General features: G+C 45.4%; 2 protein-coding genes across 24 annotated transcripts in view; one reads left to right on the plus strand and one right to left on the minus strand.

Annotated features, from left to right (window-relative positions):
• The window catches only part of LRCH3 (leucine rich repeats and calponin homology domain containing 3), a 62610-nt gene extending 55478 nt beyond the window's left edge, over positions 1-7132 (plus strand). For 18 of the 20 annotated variants that reach the window (XM_074547260.1, XM_074547254.1, XM_074547255.1 and 15 more), the window contains one exon: positions 1-7132. In XM_074547260.1, coding sequence (XP_074403361.1) covers positions 1-201 — 201 coding nt within the window. In that variant the 3' untranslated portion in view covers positions 202-7132. The other 2 variants (XM_074547258.1, XM_074547275.1) reach the window with 1 other exon arrangement.
• DRC9 (dynein regulatory complex subunit 9) overlaps positions 5581-13301 on the minus strand; it is a 23357-nt gene continuing 15636 nt past the window's right edge. For all 4 annotated transcript variants that reach the window (XM_074547280.1, XM_005484896.3, XM_026792021.2 and 1 more), the window contains 5 exons: positions 11433-11594; positions 10768-10842; positions 9198-9329; positions 7916-8017; positions 5581-7456 (listed from right to left, as the gene is read on the minus strand). In XM_074547280.1, coding sequence (XP_074403381.1) covers positions 7322-7456; positions 7916-8017; positions 9198-9329; positions 10768-10842; positions 11433-11594 — 606 coding nt within the window. In that variant the 3' untranslated portion in view covers positions 5581-7321. The remainder of the gene's footprint in view (positions 7457-7915; positions 8018-9197; positions 9330-10767; positions 10843-11432; positions 11595-13301) is intronic.

Genomic DNA, 13301 nt, shown 5'->3' on the forward strand with positions numbered 1-13301 from the left:
GACAATCTTTGTTCCCCTTCTGACATTCTCCAGCTAAACCTCAGCGTTAAAAGAACAGTTGAGACTCTTCTTTCCCTGGGGACAGATTCAGAAGAATCCAGTCTTGTGTCCCTTTCCGTTCAGCTCTGGGGCTTTGTGGTGTTTTACTGTACTCTAATGCTAACGCTCTGTATGTTCTATCGCTGGGTCTTTTTCCTCTAGTGAAGGATAGTGGTGCTGCTTCCTCCCTCCATCACTCCAGTGCTTGGGAACAGATTGTGGGCTTTGCCAAGACTGTGTGTATGAAGTGCTTTGTTTCCCACGGAAGGGACAGAGGTGACAAGTACAAAGTACAAACACGTTGGTGCACCCACGGCGCCGTCCGTGACCCAGTTCCCATTGGTGTTTGCTGTGGCACGTTGAGCAGATGCAATGCCTTCCAAGGGAGGGAGGAGCTGCTGTCCCTGGGCTCCAGCGAGGGCTGGGGGCAGGACATGTGGTGCATGCTGGAGTCTGCTGACCAGTGGTGTAGTGAAACTGCAGTGTCAGTTTGTGCCTCTGTTCCCCCATCTGTGTAATGGGAAATGCAACCACTTTGGTAACCTGCTTGAGGATTATCTGATGAAAAATGTTAAACAATGTGAAGTATTTTTTTCAATGTCAATGTTCTTGATGTGATCTCACAGTCTTAGGAGACATGGTCTGGTGTCATCCACAGAACTTTCAAACTGGTTTGTTTTTTTTACCCTCAGTCCTTTATCCTACTTCTAAGAGCATCTGATTTCTCAAATTTATAGACTCTGCTGTATTACTTTGATTCAGGATTTTCAAAACAACTGTCAATGAATCCTGAGCTATTTGAACATTATAACAGTTCAAGCAGAACAATTTCAGAGAAATTAAGCTCTTCAACAGCTTTAAGAGAAAAGTTTTCTATCAGAAAAATCTTTATGATCCTGTCAGGTGCTATAGAATGTCACAGCATTTTACTGTGATCTGGATAAGACCAAAAACTTGTTGAACTTTCCCTTGATCTTGGGCACTCCAACCCAAGCTTGTTCCATGCTTATTCCCTTCTTCCTCTTATCCTGTCATTTTCAGAAACACTTGTATCATGCAATTGCACAAACATAAGGCCCAGCTGCACAAGCACTCTTCACTGTTTTACTGTTTTACAAAACTCAGGTAGTCTTCCATAAAGCTTCACAGCCTTTCCCTCCCCACAGGGCTTTCCCCAGGGAAAGCACCCTGGTGCTTTAATGCTTTAATGTCTCAGGGACACCTCAGAACTTCAGGGCACTCCCCATGTGTGTAACAGACCATGTCTCCTCAGAGTGGAGATCCATTCAGGGAGCTCTGCTCAGACACCAGGCACAGGTAAGTGTTCAGGAAATGGCTGTTCCAAATCTGTCTTCAATAAATGTTGTTATATCTGCAAGTGCGGTAAATGGCTTGGAAGCCCAGTGCAAGTGGTGTTGGTATTCCAGCCATATCCTGGAACACCTCTGAAGCACAGTTTAAGGTACACAGGAGTTCAGTTGCAAATGTGGTCACTACCAGTAAAAATGTGTTATGTGTATGTGGGTCTCACAAGCTCTTGTACCATGAAGTGAGTTTTATCAAAGGAGCAAGTAAGAGCTGCTGCCTTCTGTCCAAGTCACACAAAGTGTTCTGTCCAAGCCAAATATCACTGAGTAAAGAAGGGACTTTTGACAGGGGGAGATTGTTTTACTTTTAAGTAAGCTATTTTTGCACTGCTTACTGGTATGAACTAAAATGAACTCAGTTCCTGTGTTTTTTAACCTCTAATGAACACTGTGATAAAAGCTGCAAGGGGTTTTACACTAACAGTGCCTTCCAGTTTTTACATTTTGTTTGTCATTACTGTCTGCGGTATGGAGTCATTCCAAAGCTTTTCCCCCCTTATCTGTTTGCATACATAAGAAAAAGATAAGGCATATTTACTCAAGTTTACAAGTATTTTCTCAAAAAGCACACTTTTTTCAAAGTAATATACATTTGCTGGAAGAAAAATGTATTTTAGCCTGAGCATATGGCTTTCTATGAGAATTGCAGTCGGGGCTCACTTGTTTTCTCTCTGCTCGGAGCTTTGAGGGAGGAGTGTTGGCTGCCACTGTTTGTGCTGAAGGATTTCTTTAACCTCAAAAATCAGTAAAGACTCAAGGAGTGGAGAAATGCCAGTTGATGTGGAAATGACATATGAAAAATAGTCTCTGTAGCTGTATAGGAAGGACACACTTGGGATGCAGAGAACTGCTGGACATGTATCCTGACTGTTGTGGAGGGAGGGTGGCCAGGAGGTACCAAGGACTTCTGTAGGATGAGGCTTTAAATACATCTTAGACTGAGAATAGCACAACTGTTAATAAACACTTTGAAACCTCTTTTTGCATGTTGTGTATTACTGTTACTCCTCAGGATGATTTTGGGGGGCACTTTGGGGAGGTGAGTGAGTGGCAGTGGCTCATTCCCTGCTCCCCAGCAGGGCTTCCCTCACGGCTGTGGCTGAACAGGCTTGTCCCAGCAGGGCTCTCTCCAGAAGGTGATTTGGGAAGGAAGCTGTGGTTCCTCTCCTGCTCTGTTGTAGCACATTGATCATATTGAAGCAACCCCCTCCTCAAGTCCATCTACTTTGGTTTCATAAACTGCTGCCATCTCAGTGTGAGCAGAGATGGAGGACAATTTGCTATTCCCCTTTTCTCCCACAACCCTTTTTCAAATTCTTATTTATAGAGTTTTCTATTAAAAGAACACAAGAGATTAGCCCAAGGCCACCTTTCTTGAGTAGTCAAGGTCATGGTTCCTTTGTCACAAGCAGAAATCTCATGTCCTACCCCTATGTGTGTGTGCTGCCTGTCCATAACATTTCATATTTCAGTCACTTTTTGCTTAATTTTTTTTTTTCTTTTCAGTTGAGTGGTTTTCATCCATTTTGTTTTTGTCTTTGTTTTGTTCCCCATTCAGGAGCAATTATGTTTGCCTCTGCATATTTTAGAAGAGAAGGGTTTGACACAGGTAGCTGTGACTGTGCAGGCGCTCCTGGAGCTGGCACCCCCAAAGCAGCAGCCCCTGCACCACTTGTCTGCTGTGTAAGGACCTCCGGGACCTTTTGGGTTACCTTGGCTAAGCAGAAGGACCTGAAGACTTTACTGCCCATGCAGTGCATCCAAACACACAGAGCTCTGTTCTAAGGAAATGAGTTTCCATGATTCCTGACAGGAATGTTTTACTTCATTTCTCCATTTTTTTGGAGATCACAACAGTTTCCAGGAACATTTTTATTACCAATATTTTTGCCCCTTATTTAAAAAATGAGAGTACATTGGGAGGAGGGCAGGGAATTCTAGTGGCTGGCTGTTGGAGCCAGCTGTAGAAACGGACCTTGCAGGATGAAGAAATGGGTGTAGAGTCTGGAAAGCAATTCCCAGGGGAATTTGTAAAAAGGAAAAAAAAAAGGGTGTTGCTGCAGTGGGCACACAGGGAATTAAATTATTTCCTTATCCGCAGGGTGCAAAGAAATTGAGTTTCTTTGCCTCCAAAGAATGGTTATTTCTATTATAATATTTTTTTAATTGCATCACACAATCTTAACCTGCAGTGTTTGATAACAGGGTCGAACTTCACACAGCTGTCACTTGGCTTGGTAGGTCCTCATCACTAAAAGTTGAAGAAAAAAAACACTTTATTTTTCCCCAGTGGAAAAATTACTGCATGTTTTCTCTGCCAGAAACACCTTAGTAAAAGATACTAAGTCAGATCTGTTCGAATGGGATTAATCCCATCAGCATTCTTGCTGGGTTCACTTTCTGTTTGGGTTTTAACATGTCTTTATCTGAACTCTTTTCCAACAGCAGTGGAGGGAGGTTCCCCTGTCCTCACATCCCCTTCTGGTGGTTTTGTGGGATCACCAGAATCCCGTGCATTTCCCTGCAGTGGGAACAGTGCCAGCCTGCCTGCTGGTCATTACAAGTCTCCCAGCTAACACAATTACGAGGGGCTGAAGCATCCCCTGCAGGCACAGCATGGATCGTGTTAAGAGCACAGTTCTCAAGTTCCCCAGGTGGGCTGGCTGTTGGCAGAGCAGCTCTGTGCTAAGGCAGCTCTGAAGGGTTAGACAAGGCTTTCAATAAAGCCTTTTATTAGTTGGAGTTTATGTAGAGAGAGGTGCTGGTTTTACAGAACTGCTGTTACTTGATTCCTCTTTCCGTAGTTCACAGTACAGAAGTGGGAGAGGCAGCTGACAAATTTTGCATTTTCCTGGAAAGCTGATGTGCAAAATAAAGACAGGTCTCTGTGCTCTGGTCCTAGTGACAAGGCCAAGCTCACTACCAGACCAATTAACAATTCTTTTCCCCCTTGCCCCCCCAAAAGGCCTCACAGAATCAGTTTCCACCCATGTGGTTCCTTTGTCCCTGAACATTATGCTACTAATACATGGTACATGGTCTGAAAGCAACTCCAGGCATCAGCCATATTCTGTCTGGGATATATTTGAAGCAGAATACACTGAGAGGGTTTTATGCAGATAAAGAAAGAAGAAATGGAAACAAAATAGCTAAAAGACATTTTTGTAGAAGTAAAACCTGCTGTGAGAGTGCCAAGGACTGGTCTTAGCTGCATTTTCCCTTTTGAGTTGCAGTTTTGTTTCCATTTTGTTTTGCTTCATGTATTTCTTTCAAGGGCTGTTGTGGTGATTGCTGAATCCCCTATTTCTCATAATTATTCCAGTTGCTTCTTACTGGCATTGGTTGGTCACATTTCAAGTGAAGAACACCTGGGAGGTGTTTAAGAGTGCCCAGCTGCAAAGAGAAACCTCCTCATGCTGGGCAAAGGCAGCACCCTGTGCCCTGCAGGGAATGGAGGTGCCAGGAATTCACAGTCCCCACAGGAAGAGCAGCTCCACACAGGCATTCCCACCCCCTTCAGTGATTTTTGTGTTTCACTTGATGCCATTGGTGAGGAACCTTGGTCATCCCCACAGGGTTACACAGAGGTGTCTGAAGTGTCTGCTGCAGTTTGCTGGGAGGAAGATGCTGCCACTCACAGGCAACACCACAGACTCAGTCAGAGTGTTCCTGCTGTGTTTGTCTCTGCACGTAATTTGAGAGGGAGGGAGGCACTGACTTCATCTTGGTGTCCAACATTGGGTCACCTGTTGTTACAGGGACAGTTGCATTTACCAGCACACCCATCATGGGCAGTTTAAATACCCCTGTTTGAAGAAAACCATTCCCTTCATGAATTGCAAGGGTGTGGTGATTGCTCCAGCATTTAAGGAAAGTGAAACTTAACAGTATTCAGGTTGGTGGAGATTTTGTCATTTAATTAACAGTAGTTTTTAATGAGGTGGGGGCTTGAGTGTGGCCTGCAAGAAAGAGCCATTTCCTATTGCCATGTGTGGCTCATGGCCACCTGTGGCTGAGGCCAGGCAGGCAGAAGGTCCCTGGCACCAGGGACTTTGTTGTGAGCAACATTCACTCTGGAGTTTCAGTGTAGGTAATTGTGTTAGTTTGACATTTGTAATCTTAGGTTTTCAGGCTGGCAAGCACTAAACCTTGTCCAGATGCTTTTTGGACAAAAATCCAAACCTGAAGTTTCATCATGTGGTTTATTTAATGTGTTATACCAAACCCACTTCAGTTCTCTCTTGCAAAATGGGTTGGGATTTTTCAGTGTAGTTATGTGCAATTTTTGTTGTAGCCCATGAAAAGAGTATTTGAAACAAAACATGTATAAAGTTCTATTCTGTGTCTTAAAGGAAAGAAGAGATGCTCTTTCCTCTTTGGGGCATTTGTGCTGGAGGATGTGGGAGGGATCCACCTCAGTGTTCTGTGCTGCTGCTGTTCCTGCACTGACTCCATGGTGCCACACTCCATCCTCAAACCTGGCGAGCCCTGGGCACTGCCTGAGGCTCTGCAAGGTCCCACACTCCAGGTGGAGCAGCCCAGGCACTGGGGAGCCCCTGATGGCACTGGGGGCCAGGGCAGAGCAGCTGGGGGTTCCCCTTGGAAGGAAAGGCTTTTGTAAAGGCCCTGCCCCCTGCTTAAATCCACCAGGGACAACTCTGCACAGCACCCAGGCACCTCTCTTGTTCTTGGTAGCAGCAGGATGGCAAACGGTATTCTTTCCCCTTTATGACTATAAATGGTTCTTTGAAAAACTGTTTTAGAAACAGAGGACTTGTAAGGTGAATTTGGACATCAGAAAATTCTTTTGTATAGATATTGTGATGTTCTACAAAGTGATCTAATTTTGTTATTTCTGAAAACAGTGTAAACGTGTAAGTAATAGAGTAAAGGATTTTAAAGCTTCATCCCATGTTGTATGTCTGTAAATACATTCCATCATTTCTGTTACATATAAATGTGTCTGAATATTGTATATTTTAAGTCGCCTGTATTCTGCCAGTAGTGTGAACTTCTAGCACATTGGTAATATAAAAGGAAACCATGGGTATTTGAAATAAAGTTTTAAAACTTACATGAACTGCAGTATTTCTTCTTGCTGTTTTTCTGTTGCACCAACAAACGTCCCATCCTCTGTGTTAGGTGTTTATTCCCCTTTCACATCATCCCAGTTTGCATTAGATGGACCTGCTTTGATTTTCTACTTTTAATCGTTAACCAGGACAGGAAAATCACAGTATTTTTACACATATTTTGCAGCCACATCAGAAGGTTTTTCTTAGGTATTTTTAGCCTTCCCAGAGACTGATTTTGTACAGAATCCTTTGCTCATATCTCCAGAGCTCCTTGTTTTTCCCTTGGTCAGAAAGTACATGGAGCTGTTCTGTCTGTGCACTGACACTGTGCAGGACTGTGGCAATGGAAACCTGCATGCTCTGACTGCACTTGTGTTTACACTGCAGACTTGCCCATGTTCTCCCTGCTGATCTGATGCCAGCACTGGAGGCATGGAGAGCACAGAGAGAGTCCACTGGGGCTGCTTCAGCCTCCCCACCTAACACAGAGCCACAGCCAGAGCTTTGGGGGCAGCAGAGGAGGTTCTGGGTGCAGAGCATCCCACACAGCTGAGTTACTGGGCTGGTAACAGATTGCCTCCCAGTGTCATGTTTCCATAAAGCTCTTTGCAGGGGATAGTGTTTCTCACTGCTTTGATGCAAATCCCCTTTCTGCTGGGGAAAAAAGGCTGAACAATGGCAGCTTTAAGATCTTCAGTGCAGCTTCACCATAAGTGTGTCTGCAGGAACTGCATTCTCCAACATTGCCTAAGCTCTGTTACATGGTTTATTTTGTCCTGTCAGACATACCACAGTGCCCTGCCCAGCAGCAGTTCTGGAGCACATCTGTGGCCACTTTCTTTACTTAGCTTTTTTCTTCTTTGCTCCAGATTTTTCCTTGCCTGTTTCCTCTCCTATTCCCTTCAAATACTTCTCAAGCTTCTGGTAGGGGCCGAGGAATCTGCGGACCATTGTACCTTTCCACCAGGCCTGCACCTGCAAGTGAGGGAGAGAGAGGCCTGAGGGGAAATCACTGCTGGGGTACCTGGTACAGCTCAATGCCTGGAGAGTCTTTCCTGTGCTCCCCAGCCCACACAGCAGCCTTTGGGCCTGTGCTAGTTGTGCCAAAGGCATCCATAGCTGGGCTGAAGGCAGGCTGAAGGTATAGCTGTTGCTGGTGGCCAGGGAAAAGCAGGGGCACTACCCCGTGACCCTCCCTGTGCAGTGATATTTGCAGGAGACTGGCTGCTCCCCTTTCATTTCCCTTCTCAAACCTGCAGCTAGCTGCTGGCTCAGTGTGCCCCAGCAAAAGGAGCAGGCTTTGTCCTTTGCTTGTGCCACCACACACCAGCCATCTTTCTTGGGCTGTTTTCTGCCTGCACAAAGCCTGGGGCACAGATTATTAACTCCCAGCTGCTGCTGGAGCAGCAGTGCCTCAGCTTTGCTCCCCTTTACCTTCACAGCACTCCTCAGCTCCAGGGCTTCCCGCTCTCTTTGTTTCTTCTTGGTCTCTTTGTCTGTCCGGTCAATGATGATGGTTGTCTGGAATGTCAGGCACTGCAAGAAAGCACAGAGATGGCAAAAGCCATGAAAACACATCCCCTAAACTGCACAGCCAGCCTTCAGGGCTCACTGTGCCCAGCCGTGTGCCAGGGCAGGCCTCACCTGGACCCTGGTGCAAGGATTCTTTCCCTCTGCTGCCTACAGGTCTCATCTTGCTACACACTTCCCACAGCCCTGCCAGGACTGCTCAGGCCCGTGGGTTGTGGTGTCCCTCTGCAGCAGGGAGCTCCAGGGCAGCCCAGGGATAATGTGTGAGTGGGGGCTTTCCTCCCCACCTTCATTATTTGATCTTTCCTAAATCCAGATGGCAAATGTTGCTCATTACCACCGTCAGTCCTCAGGCACTTGGAGCTGCTGCCAAAGTGAAACCTCTCCCGGCCTGGATGTGATTAACCCCCTGATCCTGTGCTGTAAAATGGCTGCCTGATGCTTCCCAGGCAGCAGCTGGTGGTGGGGAGGACACTTGGTCCCCCAGGCCAAGCAGCAGATGATGTACAAACACACTTGGGACCCTGAGATGACTGTGCTGAGTGAAAAATGAGCCCACAAGCAGGGAAACATCCAGCTCCATCCCATCACTTCCAAGCCATGGACGGTAAGCAATGTTTACAAGTAAATTCCTTCTGGTTTTAAAGCACACATTTTTCTAGATGCTTTTCTGTGTTCTGTGCTGCTGTTCTGCTGTGATCAGAGCTCAGCACTTAACCAAGAACCCAGTGGGGCAGGAATGGTTCTAGCCAGAATCAGCTCCCTGATCACAGAGCTCTGGTCAGCTGAGAATGTGTGTCTGCAGGGAGGGATGAGCTTCCAGTCTCAGCTGTGTTATCCTGATCTTCCTAGAAGGAGCAGATTTGTTCAGACTCAGGCAGCAAAGTAAGGTGAGGCAGGCTGATGGGATGGGACAGTATCTCTGCCCCTCACAAAGGCTGTCAGTAGCTCTCTCATTACTTGCTGGTATTTGAAAATAGCATCATCATCCCTCCTTGATGTCACAGGTGGCAAATAGAAGATGATATCTCAGCCCCTGTCTTCCCAAGACAAGTGCTATAATCACAGCCTATGCCTCAAAATTACTGATTTTTTTTCCTGTGGTCCTGGTTCCTTATCCAAATGAGTGTAGGAAAAAGCCCAATGCAATTTTGCATAGCTGAACATTGAGGTGCTGATGTCTTACCTCCTTGGCAAATCTCTGCATTGTTTCCAAGTTCTCGGCCTTCAATGCTCTTAGATCATCCAGTTCTTCATCTTTTGCAGCAGTGTCTTTTTCATACTTGTCTATCCAGTATTCCAGCCTCTCTTTCACCTTCTGCATGGGGAGAGAGGTGCTTAGCATGGTGCAAAAAGAGGGCACAGGTGAGAGGTTTGCGACTATTACGTGGCCTGCTTTCAGGATGGGGGAGAGAGTCCTGTCAATTGTGTATGGTCAGTGTTTCCTTCTCATCTTGAAAGCATCAAACCCCTAAGACTACTATAAATTACTGCAGGGCAGTTATTTTGTGCAGTCAGTTCTGATGAAGCAAGTGACAGCCAGAAGCCATTTGTTGTGTGTGTATACAGAAGGAGGGGAGGGTTTAAAAAGCACAGTTTGTCAGTCCTCTGCCTGACTTCCTCCCTGCTTTCTGAATTAAGCTCAGCACACCAGGAATAAGGTCCCAGGGGACAGCACTTCACACTATTTCAGGTTGTGAACTTGGCTTTGTGTTCATGAATAGGGCAGGTGTTTCTGAAACAGGCACTCAGATGACTTCCTCCTATTCACCAATAACTTCTCCATAGCAACCACCATGATTGCTTCCATGGAAAAATAATCTGAGGAAAAGCATCAATCTCATTACAGCATCACAGCTGGACACACAAGGGGGATGGAGGACATAGCCATCCTCCTGTCTGCAGCCCCTGCAAAGGCAGCAGCTGCTGTCTGAGCACTGAGGGGCTGCTGCTGGAGCTCAGCCAGGCTCAGCGTGTGCTGGGGCTGTGCCCTCGCTGGGAGCATTGATCACACCAGAGCTCTGGGGAGCAGAGCACACTGTCCAACTGCTCACAAGATACACCACTGCTTTGCACTCAAATTACATTTTTTAAAAGGTATTATTTCCTATTAAATTCTGTACTGGCAGTGACCTCAGGCACCCTGCAGCAGTCCAGGTTTTCTTCTCATCATACCATTTATGAGAGGCTTTGCAGCATCATTCACTGTCAGGTTATTCACTGTTAATAATAGGAATGCTCTGAATCTCTGAATCAACACCACAAGGACATTCATGCTGCTGAAAATGTGTAAAATAGTTGTGGGTTAGCAATGATCCAGCTCCAATTCTTCCTCGGGTAAGGCTGGACTGGCAGTTTGTGTCATTCCTTCCCCAGTGTCCCTCTCCTCTGCACAGCTCTTACTTTGGGCTCTTCACTGGGGGTGCTGGGAGCCCCAGTGACAGCTAAGTAGGGTCTAAATAAAATTCCCGTTAGCCAAATACAACTATCTGAGAGAGGAAAAATCCATAACACCTGAATAAACAATGTAATTCACTACATGAACCCTAATTTTAAGGAAATATATCTGCATGTAGCAAATCCCAAGCCTTGGAGAGCTAGGTTAATTAAGATTTGAGGACAAGTAATCATTCAAACTGCAGCAGTCATGAACCTGGTACATTTGATGGAGCAATAACTGTTTTCCCTTGGGCATTAATCAATGATATGGTGTTTATAGGCTGCTATTTTAAGCATTGGCTGACAGTCACACATACCAGATACTCTTGCATGAGGAAATCTTCAGTCTCTGTGTGAAGCTGAATCTCCTCATCAATTTTGCTCTTCAAATTCTGTGATCAGAACAGACAGAACATGTATGAGACACTGTTGGTGTGTGTGTGCACACACTGCTGCTGAAAGCTGAGTAACAAGAGCTGGAGCTCTGTGTAGTCCACAGACATACTTCCCAGTGATAAAATCAGCCAAGGCAGTCCTTGCTCCCAGGCCATCCATGAAAAAGGGACAATTAGATCAGACCTTGATCAGTCAAAAAAGGATGCTTGCAAAACCAGTCCATTGGCCAGTCCTTATGGCCACAGAAGCAGCTCTATGTGTATAATCTGTTGGGGGCACTGCTGGGAGCTCAGGTTGCCAATACCTTTGGATACATTTCTGGGTCTGGTTTTCTGGCCATGGCATTGCTTGAAGCATTCCCTGTCTCCTACAGCCATGCCATCCTTGTTGTTGCTGTTTGCAGCATCATACAGAGAAACAATAGAAGAGATAAAGGTGTCTATCCCCAGTGAGTTTTCTCATCCAGCTCAAACAGCTGTGCTGGTGACTGCAATGGAGAACAGAGAGAGCATCTGGGGAGCAAGGGAGGGCTCTTCCCTTAATAGATGGAGAGGCCTTTCAGTGTGGACCATGGGGAAGGGCTTACCTGGATTTCCTTCTCCAGGGCATTCTCTGCACTGCTGCACTTTTTCTGGGTTAGCTGGATCTGGAGATCTGAGTTTTTCTTCAGGTAGTTGCTCTCTGTGTCCACTTTGGCAGTGATCTCTTGAAGCTTATCTTTAAGGCCATCAATAACTTTTTCTCGGCTCTAGTGGAGACAAAAGCAGCACAAAAGCAGGCCTGGACACTGAGTTCAGCTCACCTTCCTTAATCTCTCCACTCCCTGATAAAGTCAGAAGAGACAAAGCTATGGGCTTCACTTTCACTTGAATGTTACTCCATTTCAAGAAGCATTTCAAAGGTTAGTTTTATCCATAACCCATATAGGCAGCAACAAACCCATCAGCAAGGAATGATTGCCTCTGAAGACAGCAGACTGAGGCACAGAGTGGGACAAGAAGGCAGGCCTGCTCTCTGGTCAAGAAATTGATTCAGTCATGCTTAAGATAAACATGAATAAAAGCCAAAGAATTTTAACCACTTAAAGTTAGGCTTTACTTTTACTAACACCTTGCATTAGACTATCTCAGTGAGTGAGCCTCTGTAAGAGGAGGATAATGTCTCAGCCCCACAAAAGCCAAAGTTTGTTATCCTAAAGTATACTCTATTCCCTGAATTTATTTTTTTTCCTAGTTATGCAGCAACTGTATAAACACAGCCTTAGGAACAACTGCAAATCTAATGCTGACTTGCTTGTATTTTCAAACAGTTCTTTCTTGAAATCTTACCAGGTAGATGGTGCCCACTTCATTATGAAAACACACCCAGGGCAAGGAAGCAGTGTCAAGGAAAATCTGCCTATGAGGTCCCAGCCTCTCCCCATGCCTTGCTCTGCAATGGAGCTGAGCTTTCCTGGGGTAGAAAGTTTGGTTTTCTGTTCCCTAGAGTTCTCCCAAACAGCAGAATCCTGAGTGGTTTGTCCAGCTTTTGGAGCATGCTCAGGAAGCAAAGTGCATTTGCTTGATTTGGGATTGCTGTTCTGTTTACTCCTTTTTAATTAATTTATTTGAATAGCAGATAAAGGTTCATTACCCTGGGATTGGAACTTGGGACAAATGCCTGTAAAATGAAGACTTTATTGAGTTAAAAAGGTCATCAAAGATTCCTGTGTAATTATGGAGGATCAATGTGAATGCACCCAACTGCTCCATTACAGCCTTTCTCTTTGCTTCCCTGCCATGCTGTGGTGGGTTTGATATTCAGCAGCCAAACCTCCACAGCTGAAGATGAAATACCAAAGTGCTGACATTTTTTGAAGCCCACATATCTTGTCTCTGAAGCACCTCGCATTCCTTAGCTGTGTAAACATGGAAAAATGCCACTAAAAGAAGCCAGCTCAATAGTGCTGTGTTTGAAAGCCCTTGCAGCATGACTCATTTGGAAAAAGTCTCCTTATAAGAAGAGTTTGGAACAGTTAAAAGGAAAGTCCTTCCTTCTGCACCCCTTGTCATGCATAGGAAGAGCAGAGTACATTTATGAGGCTCAGGATAATTGAGGCCTTGGCTGATGCTGTTTTGTGGGTTCAAAGATGTTCACATGTTTTTGAATGTTTCAAACATCAGATACTATTTTTATGGCCATATCATCATATGACTGCAGACAGCTACAGACATGAGTTGTTTGTGCCTCATTAAGGTTTCTGGTCACGACCTTTATTTTCCCTGGCATGGAACTTTGGTGGCCATTGGGAGAAGTGTTCCTGGTCAGTAGACAGGGGATGTGAATGTACCACTCTATTTTGAGATTGTCTTCCTGGGTCATAGTGGAATGATGTCTCAACTGAAGAACCAGCAGAGAGACTGAGGAGATGCTAATTTAAAAAAAGCAAACCCACAACTTTTTGTGGAGCTGAGGC

Source organism: Zonotrichia albicollis, chromosome 9 (genome assembly GCF_047830755.1).
Source record: "Zonotrichia albicollis isolate bZonAlb1 chromosome 9, bZonAlb1.hap1, whole genome shotgun sequence".
In the NCBI taxonomy this organism is placed as follows: domain Eukaryota; kingdom Metazoa; phylum Chordata; class Aves; order Passeriformes; family Passerellidae; genus Zonotrichia; species Zonotrichia albicollis.